General features: G+C 40.2%; 1 protein-coding gene across 1 annotated transcript; it reads left to right on the top strand.

Moving 5' to 3' along the window:
- Positions 1-146: 146 nt before the first annotated feature.
- Positions 147-21836, top strand: LOC117559543 (histone acetyltransferase KAT7). Its single transcript, XM_034236339.1, has 8 exons — positions 147-266; positions 4041-4151; positions 4257-4304; positions 5849-6040; positions 10817-10906; positions 16062-16202; positions 16992-17085; positions 21670-21836. Exons 4-8 carry the CDS (start codon positions 5891-5893, stop codon positions 21834-21836), a joined length of 642 nt encoding a protein of 213 aa, XP_034092230.1. The 5' UTR covers positions 147-266; positions 4041-4151; positions 4257-4304; positions 5849-5890.
- The last annotated feature ends 663 nt before the right edge of the window (positions 21837-22499 follow it).

The raw sequence follows: 22499 nt of genomic DNA, 5'->3' as shown, positions 1-22499 counted from the left end.
ACCATTTACATGCATTAAAACCTATAGAACACACGACAGGAGAGGGAACACGTAGAGCCTCTTCAAACTAATGTGGTATTTCTGCTGGTTAACAAATATGCAAATTAGACGAACATGTTCGTTTCAGATAAAAACTAATTCTGTGTTTTTTCCCTTTGTGTCCTCAGGCTCCGTCAGACCGTCAGCTGCGCTACAAAGAGAAAGTGACGGAGCTGAGGAGGAAGAGGAACCCTAGCATCAATAAGGAGCAGAAGGACAAGCAGGGGGTAAGGGAGGAGAGGAAGTAAAGGGTAACAGGGAGGAACATACCGTTAGTTAAAGGGTTACAGCAAAGTGAATGTAAAACAGTCCCAGGACTCTCTCCTTCTCTTGGTCTGTGAGTTGACGTTAAATTGTTTGCATTGATGTGACTGCTTTTAGTCCCTTGTTCCTCCTTAGCAACAGTGTGTTATCGAGTTTTAACAACATGTTAAATGTCTTAATTGACCAATCAGAATTGGGTATTCAACTAAGCAGTGTCATAATGTTCAATGAAGTTATCATCGTCTCGTGTCAGACACCCTGTCCTGACTTCAGGTGGCTTCAGAAAATATACTTTAAAGAGTCCTCTCCCGCTGATGTTCAGGTGTATATCAGTATGTAGTGTCTCTACTTTAAAGAGTCCTCTCCTGCTGATGTTCAGGTGTATATCAGTATGTAGTGTCTCTACTTTAAAGAGTCCTCTCCTGCTGATGTTCAGGTGTATATCAGTATGTAGTGTCTCTACTTTAAAGAGTCCTCTCCTGCGGATGTTCAGGTGTATATCAGTATGTAGTGTCTCTACTTTAAAGAGTCCTCTCCTGTTGATGTCCAGGTGTATATCAGTATGTAGTGTCTCTACTTTAAAGAGTCCTCTCCTGCGGATGTTCAGGTGTATATCAGTATGTAGTGTCTCTACTTTAAAGAGTCCTCTCCTGATGGTGTTCAGGTGTATATCAGTATGTAGTGTCTCTACTTTAAAGAGTCCTCTCCTGCTGATGTTCAGGTGTATATCAGTATGTAGTGTCTCTACTTTAAAGAGTCCTCTCCTGATGGTGTTCAGGTGTATATCAGTATGTAGTGTCTCTACTTTAAAGAGTCCTCTCCTGTTGATGTTCAGGTGTATATCAGTATGTAGTGTCTCTACTTTAAAGAGTCCTCTCCTGATGGTGTTCAGGTGTATATCAGTATGTAGTGTCTCTACTTTAAAGAGTCCTCTCCTGCTGATGTTCAGGTGTATATCAGTATGTAGTGTCTCTACTTTAAAGAGTCCTCTCCTGATGGTGTTCAGGTGTATATCAGTATGTAGTAACTCTACTTTAAAGAGTCCTCTCCTGCGGATGTTCAGGTGTATATCAGTATGTAGTGTCTCTACTTTAAAGAGTCCTCTCCTGATGGTGTTCAGGTGTATATCAGTATGTAGTGTCTCTACTTTAAAGAGTCCTCTCCTGCTGATGTTCAGGTGTATATCAGTATGTAGTGTCTCTACTTTAAAGAGTCCTCTCCTGATGGTGTTCAGGTGTATATCAGTATGTAGTGTCTCTACTTTAAAGAGTCCTCTCCTGTTGATGTTCAGGTGTATATCAGTATGTAGTGTCTCTACTTTAAAGAGTCATCTCCTGCTGATGTTCAGGTGTATATCAGTATGTAGTGTCTCTACTTTAAAGAGTCCTCTCCTGCTGATGTTCAGGTGTATATCAGTATGTAGTGTCTCTACTTTAAAGAGTCCTCTCCTGATGGTGTTCAGGTGTATATCAGTATGTAGTGTCTCTACTTTAAAGAGTCCTCTCCTGTTGATGTTCAGGTGTATATCAGTATGTAGTGTCTCTACTTTAAAGAGTCCTCTCCTGCTGATGTTCAGGTGTATATCAGTATGTAGTGTCTCTACTTTAAAGAGTCCTCTCCTGCTGATGTTCAGGTGTATATCAGTATGTAGCGTCTCTACTTTAAAGAGTCCTCTCCTGCTGATGTTCAGGTGTATATCAGTATGTAGTGTCTCTACTTTAAAGAGTCCTCTCCTGCTGATGTTCAGGTGTATATCAGTATGTCGTGTATCTACTTTAAAGAGTCCTCTCCTGCTGATGTTCAGGTGTATATCAGTATGTCGTGTCTCTACTTTAAAGAGTCCTCTCCTGATGGTGTTCAGGTGTATATCAGTATGTAGTGTCTCTACTTTAAAGAGTCCTCTCCTGTTGATGTTCAGGTGTATATCAGTATGTAGTGTCTCTACTTTAAAGAGTCCTCTCCTGCTGATGTTCAGGTGTATATCAGTATGTAGTGTCTCTACTTTAAAGAGTCCTCTCCTGCTGATGTTCAGGTGTATATCAGTATGTCGTGTATCTACTTTAAAGAGTCCTCTCCTGCTGATGTTCAGGTGTATATCAGTATGTCGTGTATCTACTTTAAAGAGTCCTCTCCTGCTGATGTTCAGGTGTATATCAGTATGTCGTGTATCTACTTTAAAGAGTCCTCTCCTGCTGATGTTCAGGTGTATATCAGTATGTAGCGTCTATACTTTAAAGAGTCCTCTCCTGCTGATGTTCAGGTGTATATCAGTATGTAGTGACTCTACTTTAAAGAGTCCTCTCCTGCTGATGTTCAGGTGTATATCAGTATGTAGTGTCTCTACTTTAAAGAGTCCTCTCCTGATGGTGTTCAGGTGTATATCAGTATGTAGTGTCTCTACTTTAAAGAGTCCTCTCCTGTTGATGTTCAGGTGTATATCAGTATGTAGTGTCTCTACTTTAAAGAGTCCTCTCCTGCTGATGTTCAGGTGTATATCAGTATGTAGTGTCTCTACTTTAAAGAGTCCTCTCCTGCTGATGTTCAGGTGTATATCAGTATGTCGTGTATCTACTTTAAAGAGTCCTCTCCTGCTGATGTTCAGGTGTATATCAGTATGTCGTGTATCTACTTTAAAGAGTCCTCTCCTGCTGATGTTCAGGTGTATATCAGTATGTCGTGTATCTACTTTAAAGAGTCCTCTCCTGCTGATGTTCAGGTGTATATCAGTATGTAGTGTCTCTACTTTAAAGAGTCCTCTCCTGCTGGTGTTCAGGTGTATATCAGTATGTAGTGTCTCTACTTGAAAGACTCCTCTCCTGCTGATGTTCAGGTGTATATCAGTATGTAGTGTCTCTACTTTAAAGAGTCCTCTCCTGCTGATGTTCAGGTGTATATCAGTATGTAGTGTCTCTACTTTAAAGAGTCCTCTCCTGCTGATGCTCAGGTGTATATCAGTATGTAGTGTCTCTACTTTAAAGAGTCCTCTCCTGCTGATGTTCAGGTGTATATCAGTATGTAGTGTCTCTACTTTAAAGAGTCATCTCCTGCTGATGTTCAGGTGTATATCAGTATGTAGTGTCTCTACTTTAAAGAGTCCCCTCCTGCTGATGTTCAGGTGTATATCAGTATGTAGTGACTCTACTTTAAAGAGTCCTCTCCTGCTGATGTTCAGGTGTATATCAGTATGTAGTGTCTCTACTTTAAAGAGTCCTCTCCAGCTGATGTTCAGGTGTATATCAGTATGTAGTGTCTCTACTTTAAAGAGTCCTCTCCTGCTGATGTTCAGGTGTATATCAGTATGTAGTGTCTCTACTTTAAAGAGTCCTCTCCTGCTGATGTTCAGGTGTATATCAGTATGTAGTGTTTCTACTTTAAAGAGTCCTCTCCTGCTGATGTTCAGGTGTATATCAGTATGTAGTGACTCTACTTTAAAGAGTCCTCTCCTGCTGATGTTCAGGTGTATATCAGTATGTAGTGTCTCTACTTTAAAGAGTCCTCTCCTCTGTTGTTCAGGTGCATATCAGTATGTAGTGTCTCCACTTTAAAGAGTCCTCTCCTCTGATGTTCAGGTGCATATCAGTATGTAGTGTCTCTACTTTAAAGAGTCCTCTCCTGCGGATGTTCAGGTGTATATCAGTATGTAGTGTCTCTACTTTAAAGAGTCCTCTCCTGCTGATGTTCAGGTGTATATCAGTATGTAGTGTTTCTACTTTAAAGAGTTCTCTCTCCTGCTCCAGGACCACCGTCAGAGTCTGGGTTCGAGTCGTGAGCCGCTGCTGGAAAACATCACGAGTGAATACGATCTGGAATTATTCCGGAAAGCCCAGGCACGTGCATCGGAGGATCTTGTAAGAGAGAAAACTCATCCTCACCTCGCTCCCTTACCCCCTTCCCTCCTTATCTCCTTGCCTCCTCCCCCCTTTCTGCATCACTCCTCTTCTTCTCTGTTTCAGTCAGCACAGCCTCCTCTGCAGCCTCAGGAGGAGTCTGACATATTTTTGGTAGTTTGGACGATCACTTCCTGTTACTCTGTGTTTGCTTTTCTCTGTTGTGACTCATTCTGATACCAAGGTGTTGTTATTTACTCTAAACAAGCACAGAGATGTGTTTTAGGCGGTTATATACACATGACATTATAGAAAATGTGTGATTTATAAGATGATATAGCTTTCAGATACACATAAAAGCTGTTTTATGGTTTAAATGGCATTGTTTGTGCAATCAGGCGTACCCATACATTCAGAACAATCAATATATTTCAGTCAGGCATTTTAATCGTTCCATCTCCCTACAAAGTAAAGCCATTTAAAAAATAAAATAAAGATAATTATACATCAGTAAACTTTTATATAAAATATAAATAATTACTAGTTTCTTTAAAATAACATGATTCAAGTCAAAGAATCACAAAAATTGCAATATTTTAACATCATCTTATTATAGTATATTATTTTAAATTGTATTATATTATATTTAATTATTTTAAATTATATTGTATTATATTATTTTTAAATATATTATATTATTTTGAATTAAATTAAATTACATTATTTTTTAATTAAATTATGTTATATTATTTTAAATTATATTTTAAATTATATTTTAAATTATGTTATTTTAAATTATATTGTGTTATGTTATATTAAATTAAATGATGTTTTATTATATTATTTTAAATTATATTACATTATTTTAAATTATGTTATTATATTTAAAATTACATTATTTTAAATGAAATTACATTACATTATTTTAAATTAAATTATGTTATATTATTTTAAATTATATTTTAAATTATATTATTTAAAATTATATTGTGTCATGTTATATTAAATTAAAGGTGGGGTAGGTAAGTTTCAGAAAACGGCTCGAGATACACTTTTTGTTATATTCCATGGAATGCTCTTAACATCCCGATAGCAATGAATATCTGAAGTGCTTTGACAAAAGATCCATAAAAAAAAGTCATCAGTGGAAGCCGTGGCGCTGTAAAAAGTACATCCAATCCGTTTAGCCGGGCCGGCTAAAGTAACTGGATGGCCTACCTGCCTGTCAGCCTTCCATCGGGGCACACACTTATCTCGTGCCCTCATTGGTCATGTGCGCGTTCGTGTGTGTTGGAGGAGGGGCTCTGTGAGGAAGTGGCAGATTTTCTCCGGTTGTGTATTTTCAAATTATAGCGATCTCGAGCCGGTTTCTCAAACTTACCTACCCCACCTTTAAATGATGTGTTATTATATTATTTTAAATTATATTATATTAAATTATATTATGTTAAATTATATTATGTTAAATTATATTATATTATGTTTGCCACGGGGAACAGCTTAGAGATCCTTCCAGACATGAAGAACCCTGCATTAAATCGTATCTTGATCTAAAGCGTATCCCTACCTGTTCCTCGGTCTCATCTCCATCCTGATATTCTTTATCTTTGTGTGGCTTGCTGCCTCCTCTGAGGCTTATCTCTGGTTCATCTGATCCTCTGCCCTGAATAACTAGGATCCTCTCTCCTCCTCTTCCTCCTCCTCTCCCTCTTCATCAGGAGAAGCTGCGTCTGAGTGGCCAGGTTTCAGAGGGAAACAACATGATAAAGACCATCGTTTTCGGCCGTTACGAGTTGGACACCTGGTACCATTCGCCATATCCGGAGGAATACGCCCGTCTGGGGCGACTCTATATGTGTGAATTCTGCCTGAAATACATGAAGAGCCAGACCATTCTGCGCAGGCACATGGTGAGGCAGCTCTTTACTCACTTTAAAGAGTTTCAGTGTGTAGTGTCTCTACTTTAAAGAGTCCTCTCCTGCTGATGTTCAGGTGTATATCAGTATGTAGTGTCTCTACTTTAAAGAGTCCTCTCCTGCTGATGTTCAGGTGTATATCAGTATGTAGTGTCTCTACTTTAAAGAGTCCTCTCCTGCTGATGTTCAGGTGTATATCAGTATGTAGTGTCTCTACTTTAAAGAGTCCTCTCCTGCTGATGTTCAGGTGTATATCAGTATGTAGTGTCTCTACTTTAAAGAGTCCTCTCCTGCTGATGTTCAGGTGTATATCAGTATGTAGTGTCTCTACTTTAAAGAGTCCTCTCCTGCTGATGTTCAGGTGTATATCAGTATGTAGTGTCTCTACTTTAAAGAGTCCTCTCCTGCTGATGTTCAGGTGTATATCAGTATGTAGTGCCTCTACTTTAAAGAGTCCTCTCCTGCTGATGTTCAGGTGTATATCAGTATGAAGTGTCTCTACTTTAAAGAGTCCTCTCCTGCTGATGTTCAGGTGTATATCAGTGTGTAGTGTCTCTACTTTAAAGAGTCCTCTCCTGCTGATGTTCAGGTGTATATCAGTGTGTAGTGTCTCTACTTTAAAGAGTCCTCTCCTGCTGATGTTCAGGTGTATATCAGTATGTAGTGTCTCTACTTTAAAGAGTCCTCTCCTGCTGATGTTCAGGTGTATATCAGTATGTAGTGTGTCTACTTTAAAGAGTCCTCTCCTGCTGATGTTCAGGTGTATATCAGTATGTAGTGTCTCTACTTTAAAGAGTCCTCTCCTGCTGATGTTCAGGTGTATATCAGTATGTAGTGTCTCTACTTTAAAGAGTCCTCTCCTGCTGATGTTCAGGTGTATATCAGTATGTAGTGTCTCTACTTTCAAGAGTCCTCTCCTGCTGATGTTCAGGTAGTAGTGTCTCTACTTTAAAGAGTCCTCTCCTGCTGATGTTCAGGTGTATATCAGTATGTAGTGTCTCTACTTTAAAGAGTCCTCTCCTGCTGATGTTCAGGTGTATATCAGTATGTAGTGTCTCTACTTTAAAGAGTCCTCTCCTGCTGATGTTCAGGTGTATATCAGTGTGTAGTGTCTCTACTTTAAAGAGTCCTCTCCTGCTGATGTTCAGGTGTATATCAGTATGTAGTGTCTCTACTTTAAAGAGTCCTCTCCTGCTGATGTTCAGGTGTATATCAGTATGTAGTGTCTCTACTTTAAAGAGTCCTCTCCTGCTGATGTTCAGGTGTATATCAGTATGTAGTGTCTCTACTTTAAAGAGTCCTCTCCTGCTGATGTTCAGGTGTATATCAGTATGTAGTGTCTCTACTTTAAATAGTCCTCTCCTGCTGATGTTCAGGTGTATATCAGTATGTAGTGTCCTCTACTTTAAATAGTCCTCTCCTGCTGATGTTCAGGTGTATATCAGTATGTAGTGCCTCTACTTTAAAGAGTCCTCTCCTGCTGATGTTCAGGTGTATATCAGTAGTGTAGTGTCTCTACTTTAAAGAGTCCTCTCCTGCTGATGTTCAGGTGTATATCAGTGTGTAGTGTCTCTACTTTAAAGAGTCCTCTCCTGCTGATGTTCAGGTGTATATCAGTATGTAGTGTCTCTACTTTAAAGAGTCCTCTCCTGCTGATGTTCAGGTGTATATCAGTATGTAGTGTCTCTACTTTAAAGAGTCCTCTCCTGCTGATGTTCAGGTGTATATCAGTATGTAGTGTCTCTACTTTAAAGAGTCCTCTCCTGCTGATGTTCAGGTGTATATCAGTATGTAGTGTCTCTACTTTAAAGAGTCCTCTCCTGCTGATGTTCAGGTGTATATCAGTATGTAGTGTCTCTACTTTAAAGAGTCCTCTCCTGCTGATGTTCAGGTGTATATCAGTATGTAGTGTCTCTACTTTAAAGAGTCCTCTCCTGCTGATGTTCAGGTGTATATCAGTGTGTAGTGTCTCTACTTTAAAGAGTCCTCTCCTGCTGATGTTCAGGTGTATATCAGTGTGTAGTGTCTCTACTTTAAAGAGTCCTCTCCTGCTGATGTTCAGGTGTATATCAGTATGTAGTGTCTCTACTTTAAAGAGTCCTCTCCTGCTGATGTTCAGGTGTATATCAGTATGTAGTGTCTCTACTTTAAAGAGTCCTCTCTTGCTGATGTTCAGGTGTATATCAGTATGTAGTGTCTCTACTTTAAGAGTCCTCTCCTGCTGATGTTCAGGTGTATATCAGTGTGTAGTGTCTCTACTTTAAAGAGTCCTCTCCTGCTGATGTTCAGGTGTATATCAGTGTGTAGTGTCTCTACTTTAAAGAGTCCTCTCCTGCTGATGTTCAGGTGTATATCAGTGTGTAGTGTCTCTACTTTAAAGAGTCCTCTCCTGCTGATGTTCAGGTGTATATCAGTATGTAGTGTCTCTACTTTAAAGAGTCCTCTCCTGCTGATGTTCAGGTGTATATCAGTATGTAGTGTCTCTACTTTAAAGAGTCCTCTCCTGCTGATGTTCAGGTGTATATCAGTATGTAGTGTCTCTACTTTAAAGAGTCCTCTCCTGCTGATGTTCAGGTGTATATCAGTATGTAGTGTCTCTACTTTAAAGAGTCCTCTCCTGCTGATGTTCAGGTGTATATCAGTATACTTTAAAGTATACAGTATAGAAAGAGTTATGCTGTTCTTTAAAGTTTCTCTCGACTGTGGAGATGATTTGTTTTCATGAGAGTCAGACTAAAGACTCTGATGGAGAACGATTGAAGCTGTGGAGTGAAAATGGACGTTGACAGAATATAAATCTGAGTGTATAACTCTAACCTCACTCTCTCTCAGCCTCAGGATACTCAGAAGTGTAACCCTGGACCAGACTCTGTTGAGAGAGACTGAATCACTTGATAGACTCTATAGAGGCAGAGAAACTGAAGACATGCTTCTGAGCCTACAGGTCAAAACCAATAAAAGGCCACATTTAAAACACCAGCTGGATGTTCTGGAAAAAATATGTAATAGCGATTAATTTGACGTAGATTCAACCTATTGGCAAGAATGATCAAAGTCAACTTTAATGTACATTTTTCTGTGTGTTTGTACAAACAGAGAGATCGAGATAACGTTTCCAACAATCCCGAATCAAAAATACAATAATACAAATATGTATAAATATATATATCCTCTATATATACACTCAACAGACACATTTACACATATGCAGACATTAAGATAAAACACAACAATCAATATATACAAAATAACAGTCACTTCAATATGTTAGGGAATGTACGTTAGTGCAAGATTGTCCATAGCAGCGTACAAAAGTATCTGGTGCTGGATTTGAGTGTCTGATGCCCCGGCCACACGAGGACGAAAACGGCTAAACGCATAGGATTAACGCAATCGCAAAAAAGCTTCCGTCCACACGCAATATTCACCGGATAGTGTCTGTCCACACGAGACCGCTCCGTTTAGCTCCAACCGCTGGAGAAGCTGCAGTACATGCAGGAGCCTGCACGTGGCGCTGTAACTTCCTCCACAGAAGCAGAAGAAGCTTGGTTGTCATGGTTGCCCTTCTGTTTATTCTCCGCGGTGGGGGCCGAGGGAACCGGGCAGAGTTTTTCGCCAGTCAACGTGAATTAAAGATTAAATCTTCCGACAACATTATAAAAGTGCCGGTCAAAGGTCTTCTTTGTTATTTATTGAGCTTTAAAACAAATGAATAACGACTCTATATAATATAATAATATAAATACATGGAGCCTCTCTTTTTCCACCCTCTCTTCGGACAGCGCCAGTGTCTGTCTCATGCAGCAGCTGATCCAGTAATGAGTGACCCGGCCGACAGTACAAATAAACATATTTATAACTAGTTTAGGTTTGAGAGGTGTCTCCGTCCTGTCAGATTAGACTTCACTCGCGTTTATGTCCATATCGAGAGAAAGATAAATAATCTGAATTCAGTGTGCAGTTTACTTTGACGCGGGGGTGAGCAGCAGAGGTGGGGAGAGGCGGGGCTATTGCCTCATCATTATCAGAAAATGATCGTATAGGGCGTACACACGGAGCCGTTTGACCCCCCAGAGCGATGCGTATGCTGTTCTATCCACCTTGGGACCCGTTATCGTTTCCGCAGTACTGGCATATGATTTGATTGGCTGGCGCTTCCGTCGACGTTTGAAAAGTAGACTTTCGAAGCGAGCAACGGAGGCAAAGCGACGGAACCACAATGCAGTTCGTCGTTTAGTGCCGTATTCGGTCGTCCTCGTGTGGCCGAACGGTCTATACGACACTAAACAGTAACGCAAACGACCGTTTCCGTCCTCGTGCGGCCGGGGCCTGAGTGTGTGGGGAGAGTGGGGAGTGAAGGAGAGAGAGTTCAGCCTCCTGACAGCCGGGGGTAAAGCTGTTCTTTAGTGGAGCAGTGCTCGGCCTCGGGCTGCGGAGCCTCCTCCCTGAAGGCAGGATCATTCATAACAATAAGATGAGGATAAAGGATAAGAGGATCTTCATTGATCCCTAATTGGGAAATGTTTGCGTTGCAGCAGCTTAAAAACAAGGCATTGCACACAAGTAGAAATTAAAGAGTAGAAATAAACAATACTAGAAATGAAACGTCTGATGCAAAGTGATCCACTCCTATCAGATAGAAGCAGCCCTATCCCATCTTGATATAGATTTCAATACAACATGTGCATTATTTGACACTCAAAGTGGAAAATGTTCCTCTTGTGAATAAATGAACCTGATTTTACTCTCTGTTATCTCGTTTCCTCGCAGGCGAAGTGTGTGTGGAAGCATCCTCCAGGAGACGAGATCTACAGGAAGGGAAACATCTCCGTGTTCGAGGTGGACGGGAAGAAGAACAAGGTGAAAGATCAGATTCAAACTCCATCGTTAACAGATCACCTCAGGACATTTACAGAAATTAAGATTTGAGAAATCTAGTTTATTTTGTAAACTACTTATTTATAGAAAAATCCCCTTACGGAGAAACTACATTTTTGTAGGAGAGAAGAGAGGGGAGAGGAGAGGGGAGAGGAGAGAGGAGAGAGGGGAGAGGAAGGAGGAAGGAGGAAGGAGAGAGGAAGGAGGAAGGAGGAAGGAGAGAGGGGAGAGGAGAGAGGAGAGGAGAGAGAGGAGAGAGGAGAGAGAGGAAGGAGAGAGGGGAGAGGGGAAGGAGGAAGGAGAGAGGGGAGAGGGGAGAGGAAGGAGAAAATAAAAATAGAATAGTCATAAAACACTAATATTTTTCACCAATTTGAGTTCATTATCAAACCATAACATTACCTAAAAAAAATAACAACATTTTCGGGAAATCCATTTTTTTGACTTAAAGGAGAGGTGTCACGGCCATTTCCACTGATCATAATTCCATAGTTGAGGTCGACTAGAATAGAAAAATACTGTGCAATTTTTCAAACTCACATTGGTTTCTCACAGCATCTCTGTAAACTACGTGTATTCACTCTCTCCACTAAACGGCTCGTTGCAGCTCTTGCCCCCCCCCCTCCCTGTGAGCCCAGTGTGCTCCGATTGGTCGGGACCAGTCGGGACGTTGTGAATCGCGCTGAGCTCCGTGGACGTAACGTAACGGCTCCACGGATTGGCCCATTTGGTTCCGGCTACCGCATGACCGTATCGCGTCATAGTTCTGGGCGTGGCTACTGGGTGCTTCTACGACACAGCACCCAGGAAGTAAAAAATGGACAATGACGTTTCACCAACGAGGCGTTTTGGGGAGGTATTTTCTGTTTTAGAGTTTTACTCGCTACAGGGTGTACTTTGAGGGTTTTGACTCTGCACACCGCTTACATGCATAAAAACCTTCATAACACAAGGGGACGGGTAATAACCGGAAAAGCATGACATGTCTCCTTTAAGAAGAAAAAACTTCATTTTAAAAATGACTTCAAATTTCCCAAAAACATCATTTCGAGGTTTGATTGGCATAGCGCTTGTACTGGCATATGATTTGATTGGCTGGCGCTTCCGTCGACGTTTGAAAAGTAGACTTTCGAAGCGAGCAACGGAGGCAAAGCGACGGAACCACAATGCAGTTCGGCAAAGCGTGACGTCGCCCCGTTCAAAGTGAAGGGGAAGCGTCTCCGTTGAAGCACGCGATGGAGCCGTGTGGACGGGCCGCTATGTTTCCAAAAATGACCTAATTTTCAGAAAATCGTTAAATTAGAATTTTTCAAAACAAAATATATTAGGCATGAAAATAGTTACCCGAAAACAAAGTGCTCCATGAATAACAGGAGAGCGAACAGTTTCAAACTGAAATGTAAAAGTTGTTTTGCCAAAATATGCTACTCGCACCTACAATTACTAAAAGATCTCAGTAAACTGGCCGTGACGATGATTTCATGAATATTTATTTAGTTTTTACATTTTCTTTTAGTTCTACCATTTATTTGAATTTAGTGTCAGAATAAACTCCAAATTCAGTCAGAATCCCTTTTTACACTCAAAGGGGTCGGAAATATGTTCCTGTGTGTGTGTGTGTGTGTGTGTGTGTGTGTGTGTGTGTGTGTGTGTGTGTGTGTGTGTGTGTGTGTGTGTGTGTGTGTGTGTGTGTGTGTGTGTGTGTGTGTGTGTGTGTGTGTGTGTGTGTGTGTGTGTGTGTGTGTGTGTGTGTGTGTGTGTGTGTGTGTGTGTGTGTGTGTGTGTGTGTGTGTGTGTGTGTGTGTGTGTGTGTGTGTGTGTGTGTGTGTGTGTGTGTGTGTGTGTGTGTGTGTGTGTGTGTGTGTGTGTGTGTGTGTGTGTGTGTGTGTGTGTGTGTGTGTGTGTGTGTGTGTGTGTGTGTGTGTGTGTGTGTGTGTGTGTGTAGGAGAGGTGATGCTACCTTCAAGTCCTTTTAGTTTGATGTTTGTTCGGTAAGAACCTGCACTTTATCCTAGTTTTTCTGTAGTGTTTCCTCTTTAAAACCAGTTTAACACCAATGGTTTCCCCCTCAATACAATCCTCCTGTAGTTAATGAGATGTAGAACACACGCACACACACACACACACACACACACACTCTGTGATCTCGTTATGTTGTGACTGCTGGAGGGGATTTATGGTGAAACCCAGAGATGTTTACAAAAGGCAGTTTTAGAAAGTAACCGCTTTTACTCAAAAACTGTACTTAAGTATAACTTTGAGGTACTTTACTTGTGTATCCTTTTTGACAGATTGAATTACTAGCTGCAGTTACAATAATCAAAGTCAGTCAACTTTTTACATTACATCACATTGCATTTAGCTGACGCTTTTATCCAAAGCGACTTACAATAAGTACATTCGACCAGGAAGACACAACCTTGAAGAAAACAGAATCATAAAGTACATCAGGTTTCATAGAGCCAAACATTTCAAGTGCTACTCAACTGGCTTTAGATAAGCCAGCCCTTTATTAGTATATAAGTGCTTTGTTAATAGTTCTAATCGCTCGAAGTGGAGTCGAAAGAGATGAGTTTTCAGTTTGCGCCGGAAGGATGTGCAAGCTATCTGCTGTCCTGATGTCAATGGGGAGCTCATTCCACCATCTTGGAGCCAGGACAGCAAACCCACGTGTTTTCTGCCGATGGGAACTTGGATCCCCCTCGCAGCGAGGGTGCAGCGAGTCGTTTGGCTGATGCAGAGCGTAGTGCACGCGCTGGGGTGTACGGTTTAACCATGTCCTGGATGTAGGAAGGGCCAGATCCATTCGCAGCATGGTACGCAAGTACCAGTGTCTTGAAGTGGATTCTAGCAGTTACCGGAAGCCAGTGAAGGGAGCGGAGGAGCGGAGTGGTGTGGGAAAATTTAGGAAGGTTGAAGACCAGACGAGACGCTGCATTCTGGATGAGCTGCAGAGGTCGGATGGCACATGCAGGTAGACCAGCCAGGAGGGAGTTGCAGTAGTCTAGGCGTGAGGTGACGAGAGCCTGGACCAGAACCTGAGTCGCTTTCTGAGTCAGCTGGGGACGTATCTTCCTGATGTTGTAAAGCGTGTATCTGCAGCAGCGGGTTGTAGCAGCGATGTTTGCAGTGAAGGACAGGTTGTTATCTAGGGTCACACCCAGATTCCTTGCAGTCTGAGTCGGGGAAACAACTGAGGTGCCGATGTTGATTGTTAGGTCAAGAGTGGGACAATCTTTTCCCGGGAGGAAGAGCAGCTCAGTCTTGTCAAGGTTGAGCTTGAGGTGGTGAGCAGACATCCACTGAGAGATGTCAGCTAGACAAGCAGAGATGCGTGCGACGACCTGGGTCTCTGAGCGGGGAACGGACAGAATTAATTGGGTGTCGTCAGCGTAGCAGTGGTAATGAAAAACCATGCGGGCTAATGACTAGATCCGAGCTGAGTTTGTGTACAGGGAGAAGAGGAGGGGACCAAGAACAGAGCCCTGTAGTTAATTGACAAGGGTCGGACTCATGACCCTCTCCAAGTCACCCTGTAGGTACGGTCTTTGAGGTATGAGGTGAGGAGGGAAAGTGCAGAGCCTGAAACTCCAAGTTTTTGGAGAGTGCGAAGGAGGATCTGATGGATTCACCGTGTCGAATGCAGCAGACAGGTCCAATAGGATGATGACAGAGGAGAGGGATGCTGCTTTTGGCAGTGTGCAGTTCCTCCGTGACAGCAATGAGAGCAGTTTCTGTGGAGTGACCTGCCTTGAAACCAGACTGGTGCGGATCCAGAAGGTTGTTCTGATTGAGATAACAGGAGAGTTGTTTAAAGACAGCGCGTTCAAGTGATTTAGACAGGAACGGGGAGGAGAGAGACAGGCCTGTAGTTTATAACATCAGACGGGTTGAGAGTGGGTTTCTTTAGGAGAGGGTTTACTCTTGCCTCCTTGAGACTGTTTGGAAAGTGACCAGAAGTTAGAGAAGTGTTGATGAAATGGGTGAGAAACGGTAGAATATCAGGAGCGATAGTCTGAAGGAGGTTTTGAAGGGATAGGGTCCAGAGGACAGGTGGTAGGGCGGGCAGAGGTAATGAGGGTAAGAACCTCACTTGGAGAGAGAGGGGAAAAGGAGGTTAGTGTGTTGGTGGAAGAAGGGTCTGGTGACCCAGCGGTGAGTAAAGGTGAGTCAGAAAAAGAAGAGCGAATATCATTAACCTTTTTTTCAAAGTGGGTAACAAAGTCGCTTGACAGAAGTGAGGAGGGGGGAGGAGCTTTGGAGGGTCCAAGAGGGTGGAGAAGATGGAAAATAGTTTTTTAGGTTTGGAATAGGAAGATTGGATCTTATCTTGAAAGAAAGTGCTTTTTGCCTGAGAGATCGAAGCAGAGAAAGAGGAGAGGAGAGCCTGATAGGTTAGGAGGTCGTCACGGTGTTTGGATTTCCACCGTTTCCGCTCTGCTGCCCGAAGGACGGTTCTATTAGCACGCAGTGCATCATTTAGCCAGGGAGCAGGAGGGGACTGACGAGCCTGCCGAGATGTGAGAGGACAGAGCGAGTCCAGAGTGGATGAGAGAGTAGAGAGGAGAGTTTCTGCAGCAGAGTTTGGAGGCAGGAGTTGGAACGAGTCAGAGGAAGGGAGGGCTGAGAGCACCGACGAGGCAAAGGTAGAGGGAGAGAGGGAGCGAAGGTTACGGCGGACAAGTGCAGGATGAGAAGAGATGAGTTTGTTATGTTTGGAAAGGGATAGAGAGAATGAAATGAAGAAGTGATCGGATGTGTGGAGCGGGTTTACAGAGAAGTTAGAAGTAGCGCAGTTCCTTGAGAATATGAGATCAAGGACATTGCCAACTTTATGAGTTGGTGGGGACGGAGACAGTGAGAAAGCAAAGGTGGTTAACAGAGATGTTAGTTCGTCTATCTTCCCCGTCTGGAGGTTGAAGTCTCCGAGAAGTACAGCGGGAGGGCCAGTTTCAGGGATGTGTGAAAGGAGATGATCTAATTCTTTACTTTACTGTCAATCTTTCAGTTTGTGTGTACAGACAGAGAGATCGAAATACCGTTTCCCACAATCCCGAATACAAATAAATACAAATATGTATAAAGATATGTATAAAATCCTACTTTATTCCCGTGAACTGTGAATGTTTTGTTCCAGATCTACTGTCAGAACCTGTGTCTGCTGGCGAAGCTGTTCCTGGATCACAAGACTCTTTATTACGACGTGGAGCCGTTTCTGTTCTACGCCATGACAGAATCCGACTCGACAGGCTGCCACCTGGTGGGGTACTTCTCCAAGGTGAGAGGAACCTGCCAGCACGTACGGCACGATAATACTTTAATGGTCAGATCAAGTCTGAAATGTGCAGCTCCATGTGTAACATCAACATAGACAGATATCGTTCAGTCAGGAGCTGTACTGGAAAGCATTTAGCTACGTGTGTTTACTGCAATATTTGTCATTTATAGAGATAATAATAGAGAAATAAGGTATTTTACTTGACTTGATCTTAAAAAATCACAACATTTTCAAAAAAATCTCATTTATTTCCTAAAGAAATCACATTGCGAAAAAATGTGTTTTTCGAAAAATGACCTAATTATAAAAATCTCACCTTACCTTATTAAGAAGCACAAGATTTTTAGAAAAAGACCTAGCTTCTGAAAAGTAACTTAACTTTTTAAAAAATCCATAAATTGTAAAATATTTCCCAAAAAATTACATTCTTGTAAATTTCAAAATGTTCTCCCCGAAAAAAAAATGTAAAAAAAAAATAGAATTACAGATAAATAAATTGAAATTTCTTTAAAAATAAATGATAGAAATAAGTTTGTTATTTTAATGAACACTATTTTTATGGAATATGTGCACTTACAGCTCTGGAAGAAAATAATAGACCACTCCACATTTGTCTTAAATCTGAATCTTGACATGATTGGCAGCCATTCCAGTGTCTGTTGAATGTATTTTGACAGTTAGGTGTTGGCATTTATACTTGAGTAAAGGATGTGAATACTTCCTCCACCTCAGCTGATATTAACTCCTACAAATCAGCTGATCTCCTGTGTTTCTGTTCCCTCTCTGCAGGAGAAGAACTCCTTCCTGAACTACAACGTGTCGTGTATCCTCACCATGCCTCAGTACATGAGGCAGGGCTACGGCAAGATGCTCATCGACTTCAGTGAGTGTGTGTGTGTGTGTGTGTGTGTGTGTGTGTGTGTGTGTGTGTGTGTGTGTGTTCAGATTTAGGAGGCCCTCACACACTCTTGTTGTTTTTTTATTAAAGTCATTAATTTCCTACTTTGTTTTCTCCGTATCTACATTTCCTTAGAGGGAGAAGACGATGCTTAAGAAGTACTTTATTGATCCCAATGCGGTAAATGTTTGCGTTGCAGCAGCATAAAAAGACAAGGAATTGTACATTGGAGAAATAAAAAAACTAGAAATGAACAATCCAAAATGTAAACGTCTCAAATAGAAATAAAATAGCATTAAAAAAATTGTGAGAAAGGAACAGAGTGCAGGACATTTAGGGGATAAAGGAAACACTGGTTAGCAGAGTGGTGGAGTGCAAATACTTCGTTACTGTACTTAAGTACATCTTTCTGGTATCACTACTTTACTCCACTACTTATTTTTCTGACGACTTTTTACTTTGACTTCTTAGATTTTGAACCCAAATACCTGTACTTTCTACTTCTTACATGTTGAACACAAATACCTGTACTTTCTACTTCTTACATGTTGAACACAAATACCTGTACTTTCTACTTCTTACATGTTGAACACAAATACCTGTACTTTCTACTTCTTACATGTTGAACCCAAATACCTGTACTTTCTACTTCTTACATGTTGAACACAAATACCTGTCTACTTCTTACATGTTGAACACAAATACCTGTACTTTCTACTTCTTACATGTTGAACACAAATACCTGTACTTTCTACTTCTTACATGTTGAACTCAAATACCTGTACTTTCTACTTCTTACATGTTGAACCCAAATACCTGTACTTCTACTTCTTACATGTTGAACTCAAATACCTGTACTTTCTACTTCTTACATGTTGAACTCAAATACCTTTACTTTCTACTTCTTACATGTTGAACCCAAATACCTGTACTTTCTACTTCTTACATGTTGAACCCAAATACCTGTACTTTCTACTTCTTACATGTTGAACTCAAATACCTGTACTTTCTACTTCTTACATGTTGAACCCAAATACCTGTACTTTCTACTTCTCACATGTTGAACACAAATACCTATACTTTCTACTTCTTACATGTTGAACTCAAATACCTGTACTTTCTACTTCTTACATGTTGAACACAAATACCTGTACTTTCTACTTCTTACATGTTGAACACAAATACCTTTACTTTCTACTTCTTACATGTTGAACACAAATACCTGTACTTTCTACTTCTTACATGTTGAACACAAATACCTGTACTTTCTACTTCTTACATGTTGAACCCAAATACCTGTACTTTCTACTTCTTACATGTTGAACACAAATACCTGTCTACTTCTTACATGTTGAACACAAATACCTGTACTTTCTACTTCTTACATGTTGAACACAAATACCTGTACTTTCTACTTCTTACATGTTGAACTCAAATACCTGTACTTTCTACTTCTTACATGTTGAACCCAAATACCTGTACTTTCTACTTCTTACATGTTGAACTCAAATACCTGTACTTTCTACTTCTTACATGTTGAACTCAAATACCTTTACTTTCTACTTCTTACATGTTGAACCCAAATACCTGTACTTTCTACTTCTTACATGTTGAACTCAAATACCTGTACTTTCTACTTCTTACATGTTGAACTCAAATACCTGTACTTTCTACTTCTTACATGTTGAACCCAAATACCTGTACTTTCTACTTCTTACATGTTGAACTCAAATACCTGTACTTTCTACTTCTTACATGTTGAACCCAAATACCTGTACTTTCTACTTCTCACATGTTGAACACAAATACCTATACTTTCTACTTCTTACATGTTGAACTCAAATACCTGTACTTTCTACTTCTTACATGTTGAACACAAATACCTGTACTTTCTACTTCTTACATGTTGAACACAAATACCTTTACTTTCTACTTCTTACATGTTGAACACAAATACCTGTACTTTCTACTTCTTACATGTTGAACTCAAATACCTGTACTTTCTACTTCTTACATGTTGAACACAAATACCTGTACTTTCTACTTCTTACATGTTGAACCCAAATACCTGTACTTTCTACTTCTTACATGTTGAACTCAAATACCTGTACTTTCTACTTCTTACATGTTGAACTCAAATACCTGTACTTTCTACTTCTTACATGTTGAACCCAAATACCTGTACTTTCTACTTCTTACATGTTGAACTCAAATACCTGTACTTTCTACTTCTTACATGTTGAACTCAAATACCTTTACTTTCTACTTCTTACATGTTGAACCCAAATACCTGTACTTTCTACTTCTTACATGTTGAACCCAAATACCTGTACTTTCTACTTCTTACATGTTGAACTCAAATACCTGTACTTTCTACTTCTTGCATGTTGAACCCAAATACCTGTACTTTCTACTTCTTACATGTTGAACCCAAATACCTGTACTTTCTACTTCTTACATGTTGAACTCAAATACCTGTACTTTCTACTTCTTACATGTTGAACACAAATACCTGTACTTTCTACTTCTTACATGTTGAACACAAATACCTGTACTTTCTACTTCTTACATGTTGAACACAAATACCTGTACTTTCTACTTCTTACACGTTGAACTCAAATACCTGTACTTTCTACTTCTTACATGTTGAACTCAAATACCTGTACTTTCTACTTCTTACATGTTGAACTCAAATACCTGTACTTTCTACTTCTCACATGTTGAACCCAAATACCTGTACTTTCTACTTCTTACATGTTGAACCCAAATACCTGTACTTTCTACTTCTTACATGTTGAACTCAAATACCTGTACTTTCTACTTCTTACATGTTGAACTCAAATACCTGTACTTTCTACTTCTTACATGTTGAACCCAAATACCTGTACTTTCTACTTCTTACATGTTGAACTCAAATACCTGTACTTTCTACTTCTTACATGTTGAACACAAATACCTGTACTTTCTACTTCTCACATGTTGAACCCAAATACCTGTACTTTCTACTTCTTACATGTTGAACTCAAATACCTGTACTTTCTACTTCTTACATGTTGAACTCAAATACCTGTACTTTCTACTTCTTACATGTTGAACACAAATACCTGTACTTTCTACTTCTTACATGTTGAACTCAATACCTGTACTTTCTACTTCTTACATGTTGAACTCAAATACCTGTACTTTCTACTTCTTACATGTTGAACACAAATACCTGTACTTTCTACTTCTTACATGTTGAACTCAAATACCTGTACTTTCTACTTCTTACATGTTGAACACAAATACCTGTACTTTCTACTTCTTACATGTTGAACTCAAATACCTGTACTTTCTACTTCTTACATGTTGAACTCAAATACCTGTACTTTCTACTTCTTACATGTTGAACCCCAAATACCTGTACTTTCTACTTCTCACATGTTGAACTCAAATACCTGTACTTTCTACTTCTTACATGTTGAACCCAAATACCTGTACTTTCTACTTCTTACATGTTGAACACAAATACTTGTACTTTCTACTTCTTACATGTTGAACTCAAATACCTGTACTTTCTACTTCTTACATGTTGAACTCAAATACCTGTACTTTCTACTTCTTACATGTTGAACTCAAATACCTGTACTTTCTACTTCTTACATTTTGAACACAAATACCTGTACTTTCTACTTCTTACACTTTGAACTCAAATACCTGTACTTTCTACTTCTTACATGTTGAACACAAATACCTGTACTTTCTACTTCTTACATGTTGAACACAAATACCTGTACTTTCTACTTCTCACATGTTGAACACAAATACCTGTACTTTCTACTTCTTACATGTTGAACTCAAATACCTGTACTTTCTACTTCTTACATGTTGAACACAAATACCTGTACTTTCTACTTCTTACATGTTGAACACAAATACCTGTACTTTCTACTTCTTACATGTTGAACACAAATACCTGTACTTTCTACTTCTCACATGTTGAACACAAATACCTGTACTTTCTACTTCTTACATGTTGAACTCAAATACCTGTACTTTCTACTTCTCACATGTTGAACACAAATACCTGTACTTTCTACTTCTCACATGTTGAACACAAATACCTGTACTTTCTACTTCTTACATGTTGAACTCAAATACCTGTACTTTCTACTTCTCTCATTTTCCAAACAGCTGGTTCCTTTAGTCTGAATGTGTGTTTGATGCGTGATCATTATTCTTTAGAGTCATTGCGTGCCTATTGATTTGAACACGATCCGTGTATCCATCATTTCCTGGTCTTCTCTAAAGAAGAGGGACCAATGGAAATGTTGTCATGTTGCCGTTGTTCAGCATGGAAACATTCATTAGCTAACAATGACATTATTGTTCTATTCATATAAAGGGAGGTCAGGTACTCTTTAAACAGCTGCTAGTTATGGGTACTTTTTACTGAAGTACACTTCAAAGCCTCTTTACTTTTACTTGAGTAAAGAAGTTTAGTCAGTACTTCTACTTTTACCAGAGTATTTTTAACAGTAACACATTTACAGTAAGAAATTAAAGACGTCCATCTTGTGTGTGTTTCAGGCTACCTGCTGTCGAAGGTGGAGGAGAAGGTGGGCTCTCCTGAGAGACCGCTCTCTGACCTCGGACTCATCAGCTATAGAAGCTACTGGAAGGAAGTTCTGCTGAGATACCTGCACGACTTCCAGGGGAAAGAGATCTCCATCAAAGGTCAGGACTCTTTAAAGTAGAGACACTACATACTGATATACACCTGAACATCAGCAGGAGAGGACTCTTTAAAGTAGAGACACTACATACTGATATACACCTGAACATCATCAGGAGAGGACTCTTTAAAGTAGAGACACTACATACTGATATACACCTGAACATCAGCAGGAGAGGACTCTTTAAAGTAGAGGACACTACATACTGATATACACCTGAATATCAGCAGGAGAGGACTCTTTAAAGTAGAGACACTACATACTGATATACACCTGAACATCAGCAGGAGAGGACTCTTTAAAGTAGATACACTACATACTGAATACACCTAAACATCAGCAGGAGAGGACTCTTTAAAAGTAGAGACACTACATACTGATATACACCTGAACATCAGAAGGAGAGGACTCTTTAAAGTAGAGACACTACATACTGATATACACCTGAACATCAGCAGGAGAGGACTCTTTAAAGTAGAGACACTACATACTGATATACACCTGAACATCAGCAGGAGAGGACTCTTTAAAGTAGAGACACTACATACTGATATACACCTGAACATCAGCAGGAGAGGACTCTTTAAAGTAGAGGACACTACATACTGATATACACCTGAACATCAGCAGGAGAGGACTCTTTAAAGTAGAGACACTACATACTGATATACACCTGAACATCAG

Source organism: Gymnodraco acuticeps, unplaced genomic scaffold (assembly GCF_902827175.1).
Source record: "Gymnodraco acuticeps unplaced genomic scaffold, fGymAcu1.1, whole genome shotgun sequence".
Classification (NCBI taxonomy): domain Eukaryota; kingdom Metazoa; phylum Chordata; class Actinopteri; order Perciformes; family Bathydraconidae; genus Gymnodraco; species Gymnodraco acuticeps.
The sequence above is the reverse complement of the archived record's forward strand: the minus strand, read 5'-3'. Positions and strand labels throughout refer to the sequence as shown.

Excerpts from the sequence above, each read along its gene's own strand:
- LOC117559543 (XM_034236339.1), top strand. The coding sequence starts at position 5,891 with ATGATAAAGACCATCGTTTTCGGCCGTTACGAGTTGGACACCTGGTAC. Across the intron at positions 10,907-16,061 it reads TGGACGGGAAGAAGAACAAG|ATCTACTGTCAGAACCTGTG; the intron begins GTGAAAGATCAG and ends GTTTTGTTCCAG. Across the intron at positions 16,203-16,991 it reads TGGTGGGGTACTTCTCCAAG|GAGAAGAACTCCTTCCTGAA; the intron begins GTGAGAGGAACC and ends CCCTCTCTGCAG.